We start from the raw sequence: 14,037 nt of genomic DNA, 5'->3' as shown, positions 1-14,037 counted from the left end.
TTAAATTTATTTCAAAATTAAACTGCTTTTAAAAAAAAATAGATAATTTAAATACTATTTTCTAAAACAAGACCAAGTTTTCATTTCAAATTATGATGAATTTGCTTATAAAATAAAGCAATAGCTATCAATAAATAAAATAATATTTAAACATTTTTAAAATTTTAATTATTCAAAATTTCATATATGAATTAGAATAACTTTTTTGAGAACCTATAAATTAAAAGAATCATCAATTATATTTTAGTTTGTTTCATTCATTCTTAATAAAAAATTATTTATGCTTCTCACTTCAAACATATTTATTTTTATTAGATACGTTTATCCTTAAAAAGATAAAAATAATATTTTAAATTAATAAAAAATTTCTTTTTTAAAAGTGAATGATAAATACTTGAATAGTAAAATATAGATTATGTTTAACTGAACTTTAAAATTATAAAAAATTAGTTATTTACACTTCTTGGTCTTAATTAAAGTAGTCAACGAACAAATTTTATTTATACAAGAGTATATTAAACTGCTATTATATCAATTTTAAGAGATTTTCATACAGTCATAATTATACTATTTATGTCAAATCATATTAGTTTGAAGTAAAAATTTTTGAGGAGTCATACAATTTTATATGGAAAATAAAGCAATAAAACAAACAATTAAACTTAAATTTATAAATTTAATTCAATAAAGTTAATTTCTTTCATATCTTTAATTCATACTTTTATTTTTACTATTTATTATTTTATTATTTATTTATTTATGGTTTTATCAATTATCTTCTTCCTCTTCTTCTTATTGCTCAACTTTTTCTTGTTATTCTTCAGGGAATTCTTCTTCAGGTAAAATTAATTTGGGCTCTTCTGGAACTATATGTTTATATTATTCACGTGGAGGCTCTACTTCATTTTCTTCGTGCTCAGGAACTTCGTCATATCTCAATTAAACAAACAGATTAACCTTTCTGTATTCTTATTCAGCCTTATTTTCTGGATTTTCTTCGTTAATAAGTCTCAAATACTCTAAAAGCTTATCATAAGTATTTAAACTTCCATTATACTTAATTGAATAGTGTTTCTATTTTATTTATATTTAAGATAAACTTGATAAAAATTTGATTAAAATAAAGACTCTTACCTTTTATGTCTTTTTAAGTTTATTGTACCATTAGGGGATGGTTTTAGGAAGACCGTTTGTTGTTGTCCATTCATAGTCAAAGATGTTAAATTTGGGCTTGCCTTCTTCCTCTTCTTCAGCAGGAGGTTCTTCTTCTTAACCTTCTTCATCTGCAGCTTTTTTTGGCTTCTCAGGTGGGGGATCCAACTTACGGGCTTCATCACTAATCTACCAAGTAAGTCTGTTGTCTGTAAGAACTAAAACCATTCTAACAGGTCCAACTTCTTTTTCAATATTGTAAATTTCATCAGATGCTCTGGGGTAGAATCTTTCATTGGAGGATCTTTCAGCAGGAGTATCACCAGAAGGATAACCATATAACAAAATATCTCTATTATTAAATTTAAGAATTAATTATGTTATTTTTAGTATGAAGTATGTACCTTGAAGGAATTTTCAATGTCTTTAAGTAGTTACTGATAGCTTGTATTATGAGCTTTGGGGAATAATTAGAGGGGAAAGTAGGTTATTGATCAGTCCATCTCATAGCATATTCGCTTTATACTTAATCATGAAGATTATATGTCTTTTGCCAGTAATTAAGCTTAATAATTTCTTGAACATCTACAAAGGTAGTGTTAGTCTTGGCACAGAAGTTCAAGAAAACAAGTTTCTATTCTTCTTTGACTTCTTGTTAATGGTGAGTAGTATAATCATTAACTACATACACTCTCTTAAAGAAGATGTTGTTAAGGTATCTTGTAGTTGATTCAAGTGAATGATTAACATCAAGCTTGTATAAGGTGAATCCGAAATTACTTTCAGCAGTTTAACTTATTAATTGAGTGTATTAGCTTGCTTTTTTATTTTAATTAATTTTTGTTGATAAATATTTTTAATTAAAAATGAATATATATTTTACCATTTGCAAGGAGATCGTCAATCTTTTGTTAGTCTTCTTCAGACATTTCAGCTTCAGGATCCATTTCATTCTTAATTTTATAACGTCTAACGTAGATATCTTTGTTAATTTAGAGGTCAATACCTAAAGATGGAAGTCCTAATTTTTTTATGAATTGCTAGAACTAAGCAAAGTTATAAACAGATGGCCAACTTTTTTATGTTAATTAAAAAATAAATTTGTAATCTAAATAAAATATTAACTAATTTATTTACCCATCGAAGAGAGTTTTAGAGGGATTTTTAGCAGGATTGAGAGTTTCAGCAAAGTATTTTTCAACTTGTTCATATGTAAGCTCATCAAGGGGACCTTCTTCTCCACCGAGTTTGGTCTTCAAAAATTCAAAAGTTTATTCCCAGTCAATAAGAGTGTATCCAAACTTACTTGCAACATACTTAGCAATAGAGGATTTACCAGATGCTTAAGGTCCTAATACAAAACCGTAGTTAGAACGCTCGTTAATGTAAGCATCAACAATATCTAATGCAAGTCTATCGATGTGGATGTATTTACCCTTTGCAAAGAATTAAAGGAGGGGAGAATTATCGTGGTAATATTTAACCTGCTATTGAGGCATATAAAAAGTAATTAAGTAGTCGATAGGGAATAATTCTCTTTCAAAGTGCTCAAATCTTTATTTTTAAATGATAATTTTGACATAAAATTAAATATTTTTTTTGAATTTTACTAGTTATTTCTTTCAGGGAACTTTGTAATTATGAAACGACGTTGTTTAGGATTTGCGAATAGAATTTTTTATAAGAGTTCAACTTAAAATTTAGGAGGAATTTCTTTACCTGATTGCTCAAAGGCATTCATTTTGGCACCAAGATTAGTACCTCTTTCAATTTCGCTTTAACATTGTTCGGAGACGTCGAGATAAATGAAATCACGCTATTTTTCTAACTAATCGCAATAATCCAAAGCAAGATCAGTATTATTGTATGTAAAAGCAGAAATAACTAAAGGACGAATGTTATTTAATATGAATTTGATAATATTTGGAATTGTGTCAACAGAATTGACTTTAACAAAATATGGTTGGTTCTAAATCAAACTAAGAATTCCCCCACGACACTTAATGAACTACTCATAAAGATCTTTTTGTCTTTTTCTTTCTTTTTCATCCAAAATATACTTCTAGATGTTGTTCATTACTTCATCCTTTGGAGAATCATAATAAAAGATTCTAAATGGTAAACTGTTAATTTAATTTTATAAAAATATTTATTTAAACATTTTACAAAATAATTTTTTATTAATCAACTCAATTAAATTTTACCTGAAATGTTTAAGGAAAACTTCAGCATCATTTTTACTATTAAAGAAAGAATCAATAATAAAGTTATTGTGTGGAGCATCTTATAAATAGTTTATAAGCTTGTTAATTCTATCAGTTTCACTCTTAACTTAATGTTGTTTATCGAAAGCTTCCAGATTTACAAAGTGGTATTTAATTTTTTCACTTAAACGCCTTGCAGTTTCAGTTTTACCTACACAGGGAGGTCCATACATGAAAATAAGATTTGGTTTAATTTATTCTTGAACTTATTTGTAAACTTCATCAACTGATTTTGAGCCATCCATTGTTTTTACTTTACCAAAATGATTATAAAAATCAAGCACAGGTTATGTTTCATTATGGAAAACTCTAAGTCTTGTAGCAATAGCTTCAGGGTTATCATCAGCTCTTCCACTGCTTGCACCTATTAAAATAATTTTAAATACATAATTAAACAATGAGCTAATTAAATTAAATTAATAAATAAATAAATAATTATGTAAATTTTATTTGATTTATAATAAATCAAATAATCTATAACTTCTTAAAGCAATATTAATATCTTTTTTATGCCAAAATATCTTATTCAATAACTTTTGAATAATATATTTTTTTAAAAGTATTTTTATTCTCAACAAATTTAATATCATTTAGCTTACCTCTTCCCATAAGACGTGATGTAAGAATTTCATCAGGAACCTCAAAATTCAAAATGTAATCTATTTCCTTGAACTTCATTTCAAACATCTTTGCTTATTCAACATTTCTAGGGAAACCATCAATAAGAAATCTCTATTAAGAGTTAAAATGAATATAATGAATATATTATAAATGGCAAGTCTATTATTTTATTTTCAATCATGCTTAAAACTAATAAATAAATCAATTTTTTTAGCCTAAAAAAAAGAGTTTGTTATATATCATTTTCATAAAATCTTGAATTTTAAAACAAATTATTGCTAATTACAAAAGATTTTCTGCTCTTTATTGCTTTTATGATTAAAGCTACAACTAAATGATCTGGAACCAATTCACCCTTTGCTGAAGCGTCCTTGAATTTTTGTCCTTCTGGTGTACCTCTTTAAAATAAATAATATATTTTTAATTAAATTAATTATAATTGCTTTATTATTATTCGTTTTATTTAAAAGAATTGTCATAAAAATTGTAAATCATCAACTAAATGGCGAAAAAAAAAAAACAATTTTTAGTTTAGAAAGCACATTGAGGCCATTTGAATACTCTCTAAAATATAACATTCTGTAATTTTATTTCTTTTCTCTAATTGGTAAATTGAAAGAGAACTGTTAGTACCTTTTAATTTCGTCTCTGACTAAATCACCTACAGAAATATGTTCAAAATGATAATCTCTAACTAATCTTTCACATTGAGTACCCTTACCAGAGCCAGGACCACCTTTTTATATGAATTTAGATTAAATAAACTACTTTTTAGGTTAAATTTAGAATATAAATAAAAATATTTTTATATTTTAGCAATACCGCTAACAAATACGATCTTAGGATTCAAGTAGCTAATTTCGTAGTTTAATGTAACGCTCATATTTATCTTTTTTTCTTTATTATTATTAACTAATATTATTATCAAATTATGATTATTCTTTTTGAAATTTATTTTTTTATTTTTATAGATTGACACTGTATTTTAATCATTTAACTAATTAATAAAAAAATAAATGAATATTATTGTCATTTTATTCATCTAAGTCATCCATCTTAAAACTGATTAATTAATAATTATCATTCATATCAATCTTTTATTTTTTAAATTAATTATTCATATCCTTTTTAAAACTACCAACTCTTTCTTCATTATTTGTTTTGCATTAAAATCTATTTTAATTATTAAAAATTAAAAATAATATTAATTTTTATCACAGTCAATATCGCAAATAATCTAATTTTATGTTTAAAATATAGTATTAAAAAATATTTAACATCAATTAAAAAAAATGTTATATTTAAATCAATTTTAGTTTCTAATTTTGTTAGTAAAATTATTATTTTCTACATTCAAATTTATTTAAAATTGATTTTAAAGATTTTACACTTAATTTTTAATATTTAAGTATTGGTGGTTTTAAAAAAATTTATTTATTAAAATGAAATAAAAACAAAGTATTATTATGAAAGACACAAATTATTTGACTATTTATGTTATTAACTGATTTGTTTTAATTAAATTTTTTGAAATTTGATTGAATTAATTGAGAAACAAGATTTTTCTTATTATTAATTCTAACAGAAAAATTAATTAAAAAAAGAAAGAGAGGGTGAAAACTAATTATCACCTGAGGAAAGCCTCAAGATTTGAGTAACAGAACGAAGAAGGAATTCTATTATACTTTTTTGTGAAGAAGTATATAAAGAAGCTTTTAATTGAAGATGCTAGAGAAAGGGATGTCCTATTGAGTATTTGATTGCTTGCTTGCTTGCTCTTTGCTAGATTAAACAAAGATTTTACTGTACTTAAAGATATTATCATGCTAGACCTTGAAATAAATGAAGAATTACTATATTTTAAAGTAATTAGATTAGAAACTATGTAGTTAAATGAAAGCTGAAAACAAAAAGAAGTAGAAAGTTTTGAGAATATAAGTGAAAGAAAGTGTATTGATATGAAATGAAAATTTGTTTAGAATGATTTAATCTGATCTACATCGAGTGATTCAGTTTGAGAGATTTTTTTAGTTTTTTGCAAGCTAGATTAGATTCTCAAATAACTTTTTCAGGAAGAACAAGATTGGACGATGCATTGCAAATCACAATATTGATTTCATCATCGAACCCAAGTTTTTAATCCACTTGAATCAGAAATAATAATTTCTCGATTTATATATGAAATGTGGTTATCTTTTTAATGTCTTGTAGATAGCTTAACACATTTCCCAATCTTGAGAATCCAGCTGAGTTAATCTAATCAAATGTGTGAAAATCTTTAATATTGATCAATAATTGATGTGAAGGTGTATTGATTTTTATTGAAAGCTTTGCATTTCTCGATTTTCTATTAATACATGCTATTGATCTTATATAATCTGATTCTGACTAACCTTATTGTTGAATACTAGATTTTAATGAAAGGAATCTAATCTAATGAAATAAAAGCTTAATTGATAATTAAAATCTGGCTAACTAAATTTATTTAAAACACTTAAAGACTTCGAGATATTCTCTGTAAGAATAATCCTTGGACTCTGCTGAATAGCAAGCATACATCCCAATTAAAGATTAGAGCCTAATACCTAATCACTTCAAAGAAAAAAGCAGAATTATATACAACTAAGCTAAAAGTAGACTTAGAATTTCCTGAAGCTAGTACGCTCACTGCAAATCAACAAGGTTGACTGAATGGACTTTATCTCTTTCTTTTTAGATGGAGTGTTAATGATGCTGGAAATGAGAAATAGCTAACTATATTATTTTTTTTTACAATTTTTAGGAGTATATTTTTAATTCAAGAGCAAATAGAAAATAGCACAAAAAATACAAACACAAAAATTAGAGCACAAATCAGAAAAAAAATCAACATCAAGCAAAATGAGCAAAAATAATTTTAGAGCATAAATAAATTTTAAAGAACTAGATGAGATAAGAATATAGTTATGTTATCAAGACTAGAATACTTGTGAAACTGATAAGTTTTTATCAATAGATATCATATTTTAGAGGCCGTTGAAAAGAAGATTCTTAATGATTATTTTGCATCAAGTAAATATACCAACGTCATAAAAGTTTTTAATCAGATGCATCAAAATCTAAATAAAATAGTGTGTTTAGCGGGAATCTCCTTGAGGCTTATAATCTTGCGATTTTCTCATAAAGTACATTCCTACCCTCATAGAATGGAAATATTGAGCTAAAATATGATAATTTTAGGACTCAGACCTTCAATTAGTTTTCTAGATCCTCAAATCCAGTCAATCGTTAGCTCCTAAACCCATCTCATAAATTGAGAAAAATATTTTTTTAATTTAATTTTAACATTTTAGATTTTTAATTTTAACAGGTCTTTAGCAAATATTTCAAAATTTAATAAAAAAAATAAAATTAATTAAAAAAATAAATAAATAAATAAAAAATATAAATTAATATTAAAATAAAATAAAATAAATTGATTTAAAAATAAATAAATAAAATTATAAAAATTAAATAAAATAAATTAAAAATAAATGATGAAAAATAATAAATTAATAAAATAAATAAAAATACAAAACAAATTAAATTAATATCGAGAATAGACAAAAAATAAATAATTAATTAACATTCAAACTATAATTAATATCGCATAATCTTCATTATGTTTTTATTGTGATTTTCTTTTATTTGAAAAATGAATGTTTCATAGTTTGATTATTTAAAATAAAGCTATTTTTTTAAAAAAATGTACTATATTTATTTAATGAGAAAGAAAAAGTAGATATAATTTATTGATTATTTTTGAAATAAATAAATAAATTTAAATTTTAATTATTTGAAAGTATCTGAAACGGTGTAGAAAAATTTGAATATCATAAGTGATGTGGAAGATTTTAATTAAATTTCTTTTAGAAAATTAATTTTCTTTTTTGATAGCGTCATTGTAATGACGAAAAAAAGCTTATTCTATCTTTAGATATAAAAAATAATAATAAACTATATTTAAAATTCTCTATACTAAAATAAAATAAGGGTCTATAACAAAATTTAAATTTAAAATAGAAAACTGGATAATTTATAAGTTAATGCGCATGTTTTTTATAATCGTTTTTTTATTTTTATGTAAATTTAGAAATCTTTACATTTAATTTCATTCATTTATTTTTTACATTTCGAAGTAAATTTGGTAAGAAATAAATAGAGAAAATTATTGATTTGATTTTTTGTGGTGTAAAACAACACTTTTGATTACTTTCACTCTACTTAATGTAAAGGGATTTATCAAATACTTTATTTAATTGATGCTTGTTTGATTAATACAAAATCTAATTATTATACTTCAAAATTTCTAAGTGCGCATCAGAAAAATAGGTATTTATCTATTTAATAAATAGTAAGAAGAAAGGATTTTAATTTTATTTATTTATTTTACATTCTCATTCATCATTAGGCCAAAACTAATTTATTCTTGATAAAAAGTAGATTTGAGTTTGCCAAATTTGAATTTTAGAAATAAATCTAGACAGCATTCTTCATCGTGATATTTAAGAATGTAGATAAAAAAATATAAATTTAAATGTAAATTATAAATATTCGATTTATTTAATTTTTATAAATGAATTAAAGTTTATACAAAATAGATTCGCATGTAATTTTATATAGAATTTACAATTATAATTGAAATTTTTTAATGGAATTTTGTTAATTTGATAAGTAAAATTTATTTTAGTGTTTTTAGTCATTATTATTTTATATTTATTTATTTATTTTAGTTATTTTGTTAATTTTTTTCATTTAGCTCTTTCAAATGTTTTTTGTTTTTTTATGAAATTTGCATCTTTATATTTTTACATTTGTTAGGTTCTTCTTTTGATTTGCTTTACTTTCATGTGCTTTGTTTTTTCTTCATTCTTTTTTTTTCAGATGCTAGCTTATTTCTAAGTGAATTCAGAAAGTTAAGTCTTAAGATCCTTGAAAATTTAATGTCTGGCAGCACCATAGTGAATATGATTAAAAAGCATACCAGGAGCCTTTGCGGTAATAACTGACCAGACAACCCAATACCAGTTGGAGAGAATTTAGCAGCATAAGACTTCATAAACAAGCTAGTTGCAGAGCTCAACAAAAGACTCTTGGCTCATATATTTTAAAGCATATTTAAGAGGGATTCTGCGAGCAGCAGATTCGTCATTAGCTGCAGCTGCTATTTCATCTTCGAATTGAGATAAGATTGTCTCATCTTCGATGTGCTTGGCAGCAATATAATGTTCAACGAAATCATTAATATCGTCAATTTTGAATATGTTTTCTTTTACAATGTCATAATAAGGATCTTCAGGGAAATTGTAATTGAAATGAGATTCGTTCATATAGTTAGCAATATCATAAGCGCAATAATTGTATGAGCAATATTCAAAGTCAATGAATTTGAGACGATTTCCAGATGAGGTGTTAACATTGTAGAAAATATTTAAGTTGTTCAAATCATTGTGACAAAGTCTAGTCTCAGATTTAGGAAGGATAGAATATAAGAATTCAACTTCCTTTTCACTAACGATTTCTTCAAATTCCTTAAGCTTTTCCTTCTCTTCTGAACTGAAGAGTTCTCCCTATTTCATTTTATCAAAGAAAGGTTTGAAAGACTCAGTTCTAGTATCCAAGTATTTCTTAATAGAAGGTTCTTCACGAGGGATGTTAGAAAGTTAGATTTTATGGAATTAAGATAAATACTTGGCTATTAAGCGTCTGTAAGTTTTACTGCGCATAGTGGTTAAATCAGGGTGAACACCTTGATCAATATATTCCTCAATACGCCATGAACCTCCGTAAGCAAGACACTTAGGACCAGCACCATTCTTTCCCAATTCATTGAAGATAGTGTGCTCTTTAGCCTTATCAACCAAACCCTCGACAGTACCAAAAATACGAATAACTGCGATTTTATTGGAAGTGGTCAAGTTAGGGTCATTGTTTTTTGCGCGATAAGTAGCATTTGTCAAACCAGTAAGCTTTTTCAATTCGATATAACGTAAATCAGTTGTATCCTTCCATTCAGGCAAGTTATCAACCAAAATTTCCTTATATTCAATCAAAGTATCCAAATCCATTTTAATTCAATCTGTTTAGTAAAGTACTATTTTAAGTGTTTCTTTTATTAGTGTTAGAACTATTTGTTTGTTTGTTTGTTTTTTTATTACAAAAACTTGACTTTAATTAAAGCTATTTTTTTGTTATTTTAATTAATTTTAATTTTTTTTAATTTAATTGATTATCTAAAGAAATTACCCTCACCATTCCGCATGTAAAGGAAGCAAGCATATCTATACCAAACAACAAAAGGATGGTCAGGCAATTAATTTTTACACAAGTTTATAATAGATGAATAATCTCATTTTTATTTGATTCTATTAATACTAGCTCTTATTCACGTCATTGTCATCAATCAGCAAAAAATTTTGAAAGAAATCTTTAATAATTATTTGAACACTTTTAATTTCACCTATATTTTTAATAAAATGATAGCTAAAACATTACCAATAATAATAAGCCAATAATTATTCTATTATTAAAAATAAATTTTATTCATAAATTAGAATTTAATAGGCATTTGATTATATTTCAAACTTGATTTAATTTACTTTAATTATGTAAGTTAGTTTATTCATTAACTTTTAAAAAAACATAAAATTTATGTTATTTTCAAAAGCTTTTCAAAATTAATTCAGTAAAAAAATTAATCAACAGATAATAAATTTTGTTCTGTTAATTCAAGTTGATAAAATTCAAGTGAAAAACTATTTATTGCTTGAACAGTTGTTAGAAAATCTTCAAATTAGAAATAATAAAAGTATTAGAAAGAAAGAAATAAATAAATATCTATTTACTTTTAAACGCTTTGAAGTAATCAGTTTAATATCTAATATTCTATTGACATTTTTCATAAATAAAAATCTTAAATTATTTATTATAAATCAAATTTTATCTTGATCCTTTTATAAAAAGTAATATATTTATTTCATCTTTATTTATTTTTTATAAATCAACATTATTTATTTTATTTTTAATAAATAAATAAACTTAATTTTCTTTTTTTATATTTTAAATAATAATATTTTTTATATTTAAAATAATGTCATTTTTCATATTTATTTTTAGATATTTTTATTTTATTTTTAATAACTTATAAGATATTTTGAGATATCATTTTTCAAGCTATCAATAATTTAATTCAAAAAATTCAAAAAATATATTTGAAATAGATATTTTTATTTCATTAGTATTTAATTCATTAACTTTATGTACTATCCTATATGAGCATTTATATATTTTTAAATTATTAAACCTACTATTTTTAATAAAACTTCTTATTTTCTTATTTCTTTATAAAATTTAAATAAATTTAAAAATTTTATTTCTAAAAATAACTCCTAATTAATTTAAATAGTTAGTAATATTCATGCTTAACTTTTCTGTTAAGCGTTATAGTGTTATAGAATATTAATTAATTTTTTTCTTCTTCTTTTCTAAATTTAAAAATATTCACCTGAATTCAACTTGTTTTTCAGGATTTTTCTTTTATCAACGTTTTTTATGTTAAAAATATATTTAATTCTATTTACAAATAAAAGATGAAGAAATATTTCTTAAATTAGAGTACTATTTAATATAGAAAATAATAAATAATTAGTCATATTTTTCAAAATTGATTCAGCATAAATTGAAAAATAAAATAAGTAAAAAGATTAGCAAAATAAATTTAACAATTATTATGAATTATACCTTTTTTATTTTATATTTTATTTTTAGGAATTTATAAATTGTGTATCAAACTGAAATACTATAAAATAGAAAGATTTTATTAAAAAATAATTCAATTTTACCTAATTTTTTTCATTTTTCATAATATGTTAATTTAATCAGCTTTATCCTCAATTTGGCAAACTTATTTTCATTTCTAATCTTGTTTTTAAATCTTTATATTTTTTTTTTTGCTTAAAAAAAGTAAAGAATGATAATATTTAGTCACATTTTTAAATTATAATTTAGAGAGTAGGAAATATATTTTAGTAGAATATCTTTTTATAAATTAATAGAAAATTTAAAAACAGTAAAATAAGCTTTGTACATGAAAAGGCAAAAAAAAATATTTAATGAGTGATTTAGCTTTTTGAAAGAAATCTAAAATTTTATATCAAACATTTAATGTAAATCATTATTTTTTTCATTCAATTTATATATATAAATATATAAAATTTAATTCAAGATTATTTGTTTATGAAAAAATTTAGATTTCTATTTCAAACAATTAAATTTTGATGAAATATTTTTTATTTTTTTTCTATTAGGTTTGAGACATATATCAAAACCATTTTTAAATTTTTTTAAATTTTCATTTATTTTTTAAAATAATATTTATTTTCTTTCATAATATATATCTATTTCCTATTAACTCTATTTTTTAATCAAAAAAGATTTTTTAAAATGAATAAAAATTGAATTTATAAAAAATAATTCTACTAATAAGTTAAGAAAATTCGCTTATGCAATATTTTATATTATTTTTGTATAATATTCATAAAGATTTATTTTATCAAGCAACTACCATGTTGCTATCCTCTTTTAAATCCTCAATTAGATTAGAATTAAGGATAAAGATGAATGAATTTTTATTAGTAAGTTTCTGATTAATCTGAACTGTTAGATCTACTTGTATAATTTTGATGCGAAGTAAATTAAGATTGTTTTAAGTACTAAAGTATTGTATTTACTTCAAAATAATAATAATAATAATAATATTTTTAATCATAAATTAAAATTGTTTGAATAAAGTAATTAATGGATATAGTTTAATAGAATTAAGATATGTAAAACACTAATAAGCTTCCTAAAGGTTATTTATTGTTGCATAACATTGGTAAAAAAAATAACATGGGAATTATTATTAGAAGTGCTTCAGCATTTAACTTCGAAAAAGTATTTTTGATTAGCAAAAATGAAGATATCTTTAATGAGGAAGTAGAAGGTGATGAAAGAAAGAGAAAAAGGGTATTACATAGAGTTGTTAAGGAGTTTTAAATGTTTGGAAATCATGGTACCCAAGCTTAAATGCAGTTTGACGTTTTTAAGAACTTGAAAGAAGCAAAGCAATATTTTGTATAAAATAACATTAAGGTTTGTGGTGTTGAAATAACACCTGATAGCAAAAGTGTAGTTACTCACCCATTTTAAGGAGATACTGTTTTTCTTATGGGTAATGAGGGAGCAGGTTTAATCGAAGCTCATAAGAAAATATGCGATCATTTTGTTTATATTCCTTAATACACAAATAAGACAGCTAGTCTTAATGTTTCTTGTGCAGCATCTATTATTTTCCACCACTTTGCTCTTTGGGCAGGATATTAAGAATCATAAATATTTGGTGAAAAATTCTAAGACTAAGCAGCTATTGAAGGAGAACAGCAAGAAAAAGATTCTCAAAGTGATGAAGAAAAAGAGTCATCTTAAAATTAGGATTAAAACGAAGAATAAATTAGTAAAGTACCTTAAGGATAAGATGATTAAAGCAATTTAAAAGAAGAAAGCAAACAATAGTGAATTAAAATTTAATAAATTCAAATTTATGGTATAAAAATAGCTAAATATATAGAAATTAATAAAAAAATCAGTATTCATTTATTTATTTATTAATAGTTATTCTAATAATACTTATTAAATTGTATTAATATCTTCATTCTTTTATAAGAATTTTTATTGTTTTAAATAAAATATTTTGTCAATTCATAATTTATAAAGCCATATTTAGTGAAATAATTTATTATAAAAAATAAAAAGGATTCTAAACTATTCTTTTTTTTAGAAATTTAGAAAAATAGTAGTTTCTCTTAAAGCTTAATTAGTAACTGAATAAAAATATTTTGCTATTCATTATATTTAAGTTAAATAATTACTAAATCATCTACCTACATATTTTCGATAATCAATTTATAAATATAAAAATTATGTTTTATGCAAATTTTCTTAG

The 14,037-nt window shown here is 23.1% G+C and overlaps 6 protein-coding genes across 6 annotated transcripts; 1 reads left to right on the top strand and 5 right to left on the bottom strand. All coding sequences in view use genetic code 6, as the record gives it.

Moving 5' to 3' along the window:
• Nucleotides 1–768: 768 nt before the first annotated feature.
• TTHERM_00317200 (adenylate kinase) lies at nt 769–4,920 on the bottom strand (the record flags this gene model as incomplete). Its single annotated transcript, XM_001021401.2, has 11 exons — nt 769–1,074; nt 1,135–1,504; nt 1,557–1,971; nt 2,036–2,226; nt 2,290–2,706; nt 2,763–3,275; nt 3,357–3,780; nt 4,016–4,148; nt 4,324–4,435; nt 4,671–4,773; nt 4,860–4,920. 11 exons carry the CDS (start codon nt 4,918–4,920, stop codon nt 769–771), a joined length of 3,045 nt encoding a protein of 1,014 aa, XP_001021401.2.
• Nucleotides 4,921–5,664: 744 nt separating this feature from the next.
• Nucleotides 5,665–5,892, bottom strand: TTHERM_00317190 (hypothetical protein; the record flags this gene model as incomplete). The annotated part of the gene is made up of 1 exon (XM_001021400.2): nt 5,665–5,892. The coding sequence occupies exon 1, from the start codon at nt 5,860–5,862 to the stop codon at nt 5,665–5,667; it is 198 nt and encodes a 65-aa protein (XP_001021400.1). The 5' UTR covers nt 5,863–5,892.
• A 200-nt stretch (nt 5,893–6,092) lies between these two features.
• TTHERM_000317189 (hypothetical protein) lies at nt 6,093–6,596 on the bottom strand (the record flags this gene model as incomplete). Its single annotated transcript, XM_012798939.1, has 1 exon — nt 6,093–6,596. The coding sequence occupies one exon, from the start codon at nt 6,594–6,596 to the stop codon at nt 6,093–6,095; it is 504 nt and encodes a 167-aa protein (XP_012654393.1).
• Nucleotides 6,597–8,935: 2,339 nt separating this feature from the next.
• TTHERM_00317160 (choline/ethanolamine kinase) lies at nt 8,936–10,123 on the bottom strand (the record flags this gene model as incomplete). The annotated part of the gene is made up of 1 exon (XM_001021397.3): nt 8,936–10,123. The coding sequence occupies one exon, from the start codon at nt 10,121–10,123 to the stop codon at nt 8,936–8,938; it is 1,188 nt and encodes a 395-aa protein (XP_001021397.1).
• A 2,483-nt stretch (nt 10,124–12,606) lies between these two features.
• TTHERM_00317150 (hypothetical protein) lies at nt 12,607–12,822 on the bottom strand (the record flags this gene model as incomplete). Its single annotated transcript, XM_001021396.1, has 1 exon — nt 12,607–12,822. One exon carries the CDS (start codon nt 12,820–12,822, stop codon nt 12,607–12,609), a length of 216 nt encoding a protein of 71 aa, XP_001021396.1.
• A 29-nt stretch (nt 12,823–12,851) lies between these two features.
• On the top strand, nt 12,852–13,610 carry TTHERM_00317140 (TrmH family RNA methyltransferase; the record flags this gene model as incomplete). Its single annotated transcript, XM_001021395.3, has 1 exon — nt 12,852–13,610. The coding sequence occupies one exon, from the start codon at nt 12,852–12,854 to the stop codon at nt 13,608–13,610; it is 759 nt and encodes a 252-aa protein (XP_001021395.1).
• Nucleotides 13,611–14,037: the final 427 nt, after the last annotated feature.

The sequence above is a fragment of the Tetrahymena thermophila genome (genome assembly GCF_000189635.1).
Source record: "Tetrahymena thermophila SB210 genomic scaffold scf_8254548, whole genome shotgun sequence".
NCBI lineage: Eukaryota > Ciliophora > Oligohymenophorea > Hymenostomatida > Tetrahymenidae > Tetrahymena > Tetrahymena thermophila.
Note: the sequence above shows the minus strand (reverse complement) of the source record. Positions and strands in the feature narration are given on the sequence as shown.